The sequence below is a fragment of the Diceros bicornis genome, chromosome 3, assembly GCF_020826845.1.
Source record: "Diceros bicornis minor isolate mBicDic1 chromosome 3, mDicBic1.mat.cur, whole genome shotgun sequence".
NCBI lineage: Eukaryota > Metazoa > Chordata > Mammalia > Perissodactyla > Rhinocerotidae > Diceros > Diceros bicornis.
In genome coordinates this window covers 95,730,169-95,739,608 of record NC_080742.1, presented here as the reverse complement: position 1 = coordinate 95,739,608, position 9,440 = coordinate 95,730,169, and the positions used below count along the sequence as shown (strand labels likewise).

Genomic DNA, 9,440 nt, shown 5'->3' with positions numbered 1-9,440 from the left:
GGGGGCCTGGAATAACCAGCCCACCTTTTAGCTCGAGGAGGACAGAATATGGGGACCTTTCAGGAGTCGAGATGCACAGACGGCAAGGCCCAAGAGAAACATCATTACCGGGGCAGGGACGGCTAGGAGCCGGATCTGAGGGCTGAGGGCATCCCTCCACACCTGGCTTTGAGAGGTTTCCAGCCCGGCAGGAGGATCCGCCCCCGCCTCCGCCCAAGGAACGCTCCCCTCTCCGCAGCCCCCTCCCCGGGACCCGCCCTCAGAGTCTCCGCCCAGCTCGACTCCTGCCTCAGCCGCTCTTGCCTCCCCTCCAGCCTTGCCTTCTCCCAGGGGACCTGGCGCAAAGCTTCCACCCCAATTTCTATGCCGAAGGGCGCGTTATTGGCGGTCTCAGCCCCGTCTCCTGCCGCCTCTCCCCACGGCCCCAAGGGAGCTGGCTCCCGCGGCGGGTCTCAGATCGGGTGGATCTAGGTGGGATCGGGGTGAAGAGCGGGGGCCGGGCGGGAGTTTCCCAGAACTACCCCACAGACCGACAGTCGGGAGACTCGAGCCCACGGCGGGAGCGCGGCGCAGACACACGCCCGGCGGGCACTAGCGATTCACAGACAGGAGCGCAGACTCTCCTCCCCTCCCCCGAACACACCCCCTCCTCTTCCCCCAACTCCTCACCGCACGCCCCCCGCGCCCCCGCCCCGCGCTCCACCTTTCCCCTGGCTCCTCCCTTGACGCCCGCGAGCACCCTCCCTCGCAGCCCGAGTGCCCTTCCTCCCTGCCTCCTCTCCCTCCTCCACCCCTTCCCCCACACTCCTCCCTTCCCTGCCCCCTCTTCCCTTCCCCCGTTCCTTAGCTCCCACTTTCCATCACCTACTCCGGCCGACGTCCCTGCAGACCTTCACCTGCCCGCCTAACCCCGCTGTGCGCCTCCCGCGACCCAACTCCAGGTCACCCTTGCCCCCTACCTCCCCCACCGGGTGCCCCACTGCTCCCCTCCCGCTTCCTCGCTCCCCTCCCCCTCGAGGGCGCCGCTTCCCCGCTCCCGCTCCCTCCGCGTCTTTTCCTCTCCCCTCCCCGCGAAGTTTCGGGGCTGTCAGTCTGTCAGTCTTTCGGGCGGTCCGCACCCGAGGCGGTCCGCGCCTGCAGGCAGCGGGCGCCATCGCTAGCGAAGCCGGCCGGGCAGGAGGCCGGGGCGCCGGGGTCCCGGCAGCAGCGGGGAGACCCGGCCGGCAGCCCGCCAGGTCCGGGCGGTGGAGGCGCCCAGCGGCAGGCGGCTCCGCCCGCTTCCCCTTGCACACCGACACTCTGTCACTGCCCGCTCCGCGCAGGTGACAGCCCCGGGGGCGGGGGCGCGGGCGCGGAGAGCGCAGGAGGGGGTGGAGGGGAAGGGAGGGCTGTGGAGGGGCAAGGGCTGGAGGAGGGGGTGCTGGGCTGGAGGGTCAAGGTGGTCGAGAGGAGAAGGGAGATGGGGGAGCTGGAGGGGCCGGTGGAGTCCGGTGGGACGGGGATGGGAGGCTTCCGAGGGGAGGGAGTGGGGAGTCTGAGGGGAGGGGAGCGGGAGTGTGGGAGGGGGCCGCGGGGGAAGGGGAGGAAGAACCCGGCGCGGGGATCCGGCCGGTTGGGAGGGGCGGGAGAGAAGGGCTGACAGGTGAGCCCGGAGCCGGGGAGGGGGCCGGGACGCGGAGTGAGGCTCTGGGGGGCGGGCGGAGGCGCGGAGGTGGGACGGGAGGGGTCTGGTCGGGAGGAAAACTTGGGAGGGGTGAGGAGAAGTCAGTGGGGAGCAGGAATGGGGAAGGGAGCCGCTGAGAGGGAGGGGAGGGGAAGCGGAGGTGTGCTGGGAGGCAGGGGTGGGGAGGGCAGGGCCGGTGACGGGGTCCAGAGTGGGCGGTAAGCCTCAGCCCCGCAGGCTTGGGGGGCAGGGGACAAGGGGGGAGCAAGGGGAGCGGACTGGAAGGGGGAGGGGAAGAGCGGTTCTGGGGACTGGGGACCGGGAGCGAAGGAAAGCGAGAGCCTGCAGGGGAGGCGGAGGGGGAAGGGAGACGGGGGCCTCGGAGGGGAAGGAGAGCTGCAGGAGGGAGGGAGAGAGGGAGGAGGGTGGTGTGGGGAGAGGGGGAGGAGGGCTGGGAGAGGGGAGAAGGGAGGGAACTGAGGTGAAGAGAGGGAAGGAGAAGGAAGGGAAACCGGAGTGGGGGAGGAGAGCGAGAGGGGAGGGGTGGCGGAGGGCGGTGTTGGGGAGGAAGGAAAAGAGGAGGGGAAAGGAAGGGAGAGGGTGTGCAGCCGGGGAGGGGGATGGAGCCGGGAGGGAAGGGAGAGGGGAAGAGGAGGGGAGCGCTGCCGCCGAGACTGCCCACAGCGGAGGGTCAGCGGGCGGTGGCTGGGGACCGGAGGGGGCCGGGAGGGGTTGGCCCGGCTGGCTGCGGGCAGAGGGAGGAGCCGGGGGGCGGGGCAGGGGGCGGAGCTGGGGAGCCAGCCAGATTCGGTGGGGAGAGAGGGCGGAAGGCAGAGGGAGCGGGAGAAGGGAGGGGCAGAGGGAAGGCTGCCAGAGAGATTGGGGGGAGGGGAGTCTGCTGGGGGAGGGGCAGGGAACTCGCTGGAGGAGGAGCAGGGCAGTGTGCTCGAGGACGGGGTGTCCCTGCCTGGGGAAGTCCCGCGGGGAGGGACGTTGATTTTGAGGTAGGGTTTCGGGGAGAGGAAGCAAGAGCCATTTCCTGCCTTCAGCGAGGACCGTCCTGGGAGGGCTCCCCCACCGGTTGCCCAATAGTGACACTCACGTCCGCCCCTCACTGGCTCCTATTTCACCAGCTCCTGCAGTGACAGCTGGTGGGCCTAGGAGATGAAGTTCCCCACTCCCCACCCTGGTCTCCCACCCTCCGCACTTGCCCCACAGAATCGATTGATTCCTGACACCCCCTGGCAAAGCACTGGGGGTTGGGGAGCACTGATGGGCTGGGGCTGGCTCTGAGACCTGCCAGGTAGCGAGTGTGGCTGATTTCCAGAGCGGACCCTAGCTAGCAGAAATGGCTTCAAGGCCTTCTCCTTGGGCCACCCTCAAAGATCTCTTTGCTTTCTGAAAGCTGCCTTCCCATTGCCCTCACCTGTACCTGAGGACATCCCCTTTGGAGCTCCTGGGGAGAGGCTGGGCAGAGCTAGGACCCAGGTGGAAGCTGTCGTGAGAAGAATCTGAACAAGGATGCATTTTCTCCTTAGGGTCTGTGGCCCTGTCCCCAGGAGGAGGTCCCCTGGGTTGCCATGAGAGAGACTTTCGAAGCCCTCAGCTCCCTGGGTGAGCCAGCAGAACTGAAGGAACCTGGGGTGGGGGGGTAGCAGGAAGTAGGAGGATTCAGGGGCATGCTAGGCCTGCTGCTCCCCTGCACCAGAGGGTGTTTTTGAATGGCTGCCCATGTTGGAGGTTATGCTAGACTGTATGTGCACATGCATACTCACAGAGCACTAGGGTATTTAAATCTATCCTCTCTCCCATCGTCTGTCCTTGACTCACGCAAAGGGGCTGAGGTTGATATCTGGCCAGGGGAGCCTGGCTGTCCCCTGTCCATCCTGGCTAGAGACCTTTCCTTCCTGAGCAAGTTGGGGAAAGCCCCTTGGGTGGGCTGGGACAGGGAAGAGCCCCCACCTTTGATCACCTGTTCTCAACTGATGCTTTACTTGGACACATCCTTCTGCCTGTGACAGGATTCTCTGTGGGACAGTTGAAGATGGCCCCCCAAAGTGAGCCTGGGGAAGGGTCCCATAATGCCCAGGAGCAGATGTCCCCTCCCAGGGAAGAGAGAGCCCTGGGCACGTGCAAGGGTAAGTAAGTGGAGACTATGGACGATGGCTCAGGGCGGGGTGTTCCTTCCTTTCTTCATCAAGTATTTATTGAGCACCTGCTAAGTGCCACATGCTCTTCTAGAGATTTGGAAAACCTCAGTGACCAGCTAGACAAAGATCCCTGCCTTCCAGGAGCTTCACCCTAGTGAGGGCAGAGAGTTAACAAAAAAATAAATGGAAAAATAAGTGCCCTTAGAAACAGTGTTAGAAGAGGATGTGTGCTATGGGGGATAACACAGGGTAAGGGGGCCTGAGACAGCTGCAGGTGGGGGTGGGCAGGTTGTCGGATTAAATAGGGTGGTGGGAGTAGGCCTCATTAGGAAGTTAAGATTTGAGCAAGATTTGAGAGAGGTGGCAGAAGTGACTAAGGAGATATGGGAAGATACCTAAGGAAGGGGTGGGCTTGGCTTTTTGACATCCTGATCTTCTCCAGTGATTTGCCTTGGAACTGGGGTCCATCTGGTGGCTGGGAGGTCCCCACCCTCCTCCTAGGAGCCTGGCATAAGCCTCAGGGCAGGGACCCCTCCTTGCTTCCATTATCTTACACACACATATTCCAGAAACTCCTCACAGCTGTGGCTCTTGCAGCCGCCTGGCTTGAAGGAGCCTGAGGCTGCCCTGGGGCAGCAAGGAATTCAGTCCATGCAGGTATGATGAGGGCTGGCACTGGGGTTTCAAACACCCCTGCTTCCTAGCACCAGTGTGGACCTCTGTCCATCTGTGATGTCTGTGGAGTCCTTGAGGTATCCTGTTCTCCGCCAGGGCACGAGGCCCCCAGAGTGGAGGAAGGCGCCCACACTGAACAGGCTGAGGCTGCCTGCAGAGGAGGCCAGGCGCGCACACCACAGAAGTCTGAGCCCATGGGCTCCTGCCCAGGTGAGTCTTCCCATCTCTCCATTCCACCAGGGGGCCAGGCGGAGGGAACCGGGGCCCTGCAAGCTCCAGAGCTGCTGTTTGATGAGGCAGCCACTCCAGAACTTTCAACTCAAGATGAATGAGGCCCTGGCTCCTTTCTGCTGTAGAGCAGCAGCACCCAGAGGGAATTCTGAATCCATAGACAACAGGAATCAGAAAGGCTGGTCACCAAGAGAAACACACCTTCACCTCAACATCCTCTAGAAGTCTAACTTCCCTTCCTGTCTCCCCCAGTCTACGGAATACTTGTTGATTGCTTGAATTATGGTTCCCAGGAAGACATATGGCATCCATCAACCTTTTCATTATCTATCCTCAGACATGCTCCCTCCCCCAAATATCCACTGATCTAGGTGGTACCCATATGCTCCAAATCTGTTGTATTGACTCATCTCCCCTATACCAAGGGCGATTAGGCAGTTGATTCTCTGTCCACAATCCTGTTCATCACTTTCTTCCACTACCACCAGCCTTATCATCTTTTGCCTGAGTGATGTCATTTATTCCACAAGGATTTATTTAGTGCCTTTATGAGGTCCAGGCTGTGTGAGACAGAGTGGAAAGAGATGGGCTCTAAACTGACACAGACCTGGTTTGAATCCTTGCCCCACATTTACTAACTGAGTGATCTTGGATGGGCTTCCTCACCTCCAGGAGCCTCAGTTTGTTCACCCGTAAACAGGGATACGAGTAACTCCATGGCCATTGTGCAGGTTTCTGACAGTGTATATACAGTGCATTACCTATAGTTGGCACTCAATAAATGGTGGCAATCCTCATTTTCATTAGACACATAAAGAAGTAGAACAAGAGAAGTCTGCCCTCCAGAAGCTAAAATCCAGTGGATGACACTAATATGAACTAGAATAAAGAGTTAAAAGAACAAATAACAATAAAGCGGTGTCACTAGTAAGTGTAAAAGTGTTAACAGTAAGTGCTATACGTGTTTATATAAGAGATCCTCATGCATTGGATTTGTAAAAGATTTTGTTGATTTGTGCTGCAGTTTGAGAGAGGTCTAGACCTCGGCTCTGATGAGGGTGGGGTGGAGGATGGGAAAACATTGTAGGCTGAGAAGAGACTTTGAAGCAGGAATGTTGACGTATGACTGTCACCAGCTTGGCTGAAGTGAATGGTTTATGCCTGGGAGCAGTAAGAAAGTTGGACTAGGTTGGGGCGAACCTCAGATACAGCTAGAACTTTATCCTGTAAATAATAGGGAGCTATTGATGGCTCTTGAGTAGAACAGTGGCACAATTAAAATGAAAGCAATATCCCAGTAGAATAAATAGTTGTTTGGAACTGATGAGTCGGTAAAAGAAACTGGGAATAAATCTAATTGTGACAGTCCACGTGTAATGTAACCAAGGCTCAGGCTATTACAGACTGAGAGCCAGACGGGAACTCAGATCATCCGGTTCAATGGTTCTCAAACAAGAATCACTTTGGGAGCTTTAAAGAAAGAGACCAGATTCATGCGTGCTGCTGCTGTAGATGGATTTTGTAAAAGTTCCCCAGGAGACTATGACCTGGCACCAGGTTAGGAACCGTGAATTAATTCAACCCCTACACCTAAGAAAACTAACAAACTTAGCTCAAAGAGGTAAGTTACCTAAGGTCACACTGCTGGTTAGTGGCAGAGGAAAACCAAAGTGGACATTCCGGGTCTGGGCCCTGAGCTCCTTCCTCTTGTCTGGGCCATTGCAGTGCCCAGGAAGGGCAGAGGTCCAGCGGCACACGGCTCAAACCTGCTCCCCGGGGGGCCTCCCTGTTCCTAGAGGTTGGTGCCATTCACTGGCTCCCCAAGTCCTGTAAACTCAATCCTCCTCCTCTTACCTGAGATTGTCCGCCTGGCTGTAGAAGCAAGAGTGAAGGAGGAACGACGGGGAGGGGGGGGGGGCTTGGAGAGACAACAGGGAGGAAGACAAAGGTAAGCTGTGGCCACCAGGGGTGAGTTCTGAGAGTAAGGGAAGCTCAAAGGTGAGAGTCAAGGCTCCAAGGTTCCAAAGCCAGCGATTGGGAGAAGGAGGCTGTAGCCCTAATGCCAGAGTCAGCGGGGTAGGTCTGGGAAGGTCAGGTGTTTGGTGATAAGCCTGCTGAGCTGCAGCCAATTTGCAGGACACAGCGGGGAGCTGGAGATGAGGGACTGTGGTTCCAGAAAGGAGCCCCCTGGACAGGAAGATGTGGGGCGGCCACCGTGGCCATATGAACCCAGAGCGCAGCCTGAGGACTGCACCTTGAGCAACATTCGTATTCAGGGGGCGCAAGAGTAAGCGGAGCCTCCTACAGAGTCAGGGAAGGCGCTCCTTAGCGACACGCAAGCCTGGAGAGGGGCTCAGCGGCGTCCCAGGCTGCAGAGAGGGACAGAGGAAGACTAGGCGGTGATCCTGGATTTGGTCATTCCCGGAACCTTCCAGTAGAGCGCAGAGAGCAGAAGCCAGACTTCGGGCCTCCAGGAAGTGGTGGTCGTATTGGCAACAACAACAACAACAAAAAGCTGCATAAATAAACGTGGGGCTTAATAGACTTGTCTTGTTTTGACTTTTCAGGGGAGGAGTGGATGATTCGGAAGGTGAAGGTGGAGGAGGAGGATCAGGAGGCAGAAGAGGAGGTCGAATGGCCCCAGCATCTGTCATTACTCCCCGGCCCTTTTCCCACGCCTGACCTGGGGCCTCTCGCCGCCGCATATAAGCTGGAGCCGGGCGCCCCAGCGTCATTGGGTGGGCTCGCCCTGGCGGGGTGGGCCCCGGCCTCGGAGAAGCCCTATGGCTGCGGGGAGTGCGAGCGGCGGTTCCGGGACCAGCTGACCTTGCGGCTGCACCAGAGGCTGCACCGCGGCGAGGGCCCCTGCGCCTGCCCGGACTGCGGCCGCAGCTTCACGCAGCGCGCGCACATGCTGATGCACCAGCGCAGCCACCGCGGCGAGCGGCCCTTCCCGTGCTCCGAGTGCGACAAGCGCTTCAGCAAGAAGGCCCACCTGACCCGCCACCTGCGCACGCACACCGGCGAGAGGCCCTACCCGTGCACAGAGTGCGGCAAGCGCTTCAGCCAGAAGATACACCTGGGCTCGCACCAGAAGACGCACACGGGCGAGCGACCCTTCCCCTGCACTGAGTGCGAGAAGCGCTTTCGCAAAAAGACGCACCTGATCCGTCACCAGCGCATCCACACGGGCGAGAGGCCCTATCAGTGCGCGCAGTGCGCACGCAGCTTCACGCACAAGCAGCACTTGGTGCGGCACCAAAGGGTGCACGAGGCGGCCGGCGGCACGCCGCCCTCTCCCGGCGCGCCCGCCTCGCCGGGTTCCCCTGCCCCGTCTCCCACCCCCTCCTCTCCCGGGCCTAAGCCTTTCGCCTGCTCCGACTGCGGCCTGAGCTTCGGCTGGAAGAAGAACCTCGCCACGCACCAGCGTCTGCATCGCAGCGAGGGGCGCCCCTTCGGTTGCGATGAGTGCGCACTGGGCGCCACCGTAGACCCCGCCGCTGCCGAGCCCTTGGCCTGCGTGCCCCGAAGCACACCGGCACCCCAGGGCGCTCCCGCAAGCGAGCGGTCCTTCTTCTGCCCGGACTGCGGGCGCGGCTTCGCCCACGGGCAGCACCTGGCGCGGCACCGGCGGGTGCACACCGGCGAACGACCCTTCGCCTGTGCGCAGTGTGGCCGCCGCTTCGGCTCGCGGCCCAATCTAGTTGCCCACGCCAGGGCCCACAGCGGCGCCAGGCCTTTCGCCTGTGCGCAGTGCGGCCGCCGGTTCAGCCGCAAGTCGCACCTGGGCCGCCACCAGGCGGTGCACACGGGCAGTCGGCCCCACGCTTGCGCCGTCTGTGCCCGCAGCTTCAGCTCCAAAACCAACCTGGTCCGCCACCAGGCCATCCACACGGGCTCCCGTCCCTTTCCCTGTCCGCAGTGTGGCAAGAGCTTCAGCCGCAAGACTCATCTGCTGCGGCACCAGCGCATCCATGGCGAGGCCGCCCACCCCGCCTCCGATGCTGACCTCGCGGCCCCCGCCTGGCCCACTCCCCCCGAGGTGGGGGCGCCCCCGCTCTTCTTCTGAGCCTCGTTCTCATCAGGACCCTTCCTTGGCCCACTGGTTCGAGAGACCCATGCCCGAGATCTGGGCGGTAGAGGACGGTGGCCTGGACTGCTCCCGGAAGGCCTAGGCCCCTGCCGGCCATTTTCCTTACCTCTCAATCTTGGGGAGAAGTCCGGAAAGGATAACGAGCTAAGGAGCTTTGACATTCTATGACAGAGACAAGGCTAAGAGTGAACCCTTGCTGGGAACAGTTCAGGCCTGAGTCCTTGGAAGACTCCCACCCAGAGACCCCTTAAGAAAGCAGACATTTCCCGGACGGCCCCTGGCCAAGGACTGACTGAGTCAGGAACTTCTACAGGGGGAGGGAAAGAATGCTTATCTGTGTACTTAAGTATCATTAAAATTACAGTCTGAAGGTTCTGGGGCTGTTAAGTGAGTTGCGGGAGGGAACCCCTGAATCTTCTCGTCCACTCTCCCACCTTAAATCCACATACAGACGGCCCTTCCCTTCCTATCCTGGGTGAGTTAAATTTAGCCAACTGCTGGGAATCGGTTCCACCAAATCAAAATATAACACAGCTAATTGCCAAACCACTACCCTACTCCCTGCTCCCTGCTCCTAGCTCAGAAATTTGACAAGGAAGAAACTAGCATGTATTTCTCATGCGAGGTA

General features: G+C 60.3%; 1 protein-coding gene across 6 annotated transcripts; it reads left to right on the top strand.

The window, feature by feature from the left end:
- Positions 1-353: 353 nt before the first annotated feature.
- ZNF467 (zinc finger protein 467) lies at positions 354-9,180 on the top strand. Of its 6 annotated transcripts, none has more exons than XM_058532558.1 (5): positions 354-941; positions 3,202-3,277; positions 3,685-3,801; positions 4,585-4,698; positions 7,287-9,180. In XM_058532558.1, exons 2-5 carry the CDS (start codon positions 3,244-3,246, stop codon positions 8,786-8,788), a joined length of 1,767 nt encoding a protein of 588 aa, XP_058388541.1. In that variant the 5' UTR covers positions 354-941; positions 3,202-3,243; the 3' UTR covers positions 8,789-9,180. The 6 variants fall into 6 exon arrangements, with proteins under 6 accessions (XP_058388541.1, XP_058388549.1, XP_058388578.1 ...); XM_058532566.1 differs by having other exon boundaries at positions 354-1,322; XM_058532595.1 differs by lacking the exon at positions 354-941 and adding an exon at positions 1,429-1,490.
- The last annotated feature ends 260 nt before the right edge of the window (positions 9,181-9,440 follow it).

Bases quoted from the DNA above. Each gene is read 5' to 3' on its own strand.
- ZNF467 (XM_058532558.1), top strand. From the start codon at position 3,244: ATGAGAGAGACTTTCGAAGCCCTCAGCTCCCTGG. The intron at 3,802-4,584 runs GTAAGTAAGTGG...GTTCTCCGCCAG, and splicing joins AGCCCTGGGCACGTGCAAGG to GGCACGAGGCCCCCAGAGTG. The intron at 4,699-7,286 runs GTGAGTCTTCCC...TTGACTTTTCAG, and splicing joins GCCCATGGGCTCCTGCCCAG to GGGAGGAGTGGATGATTCGG.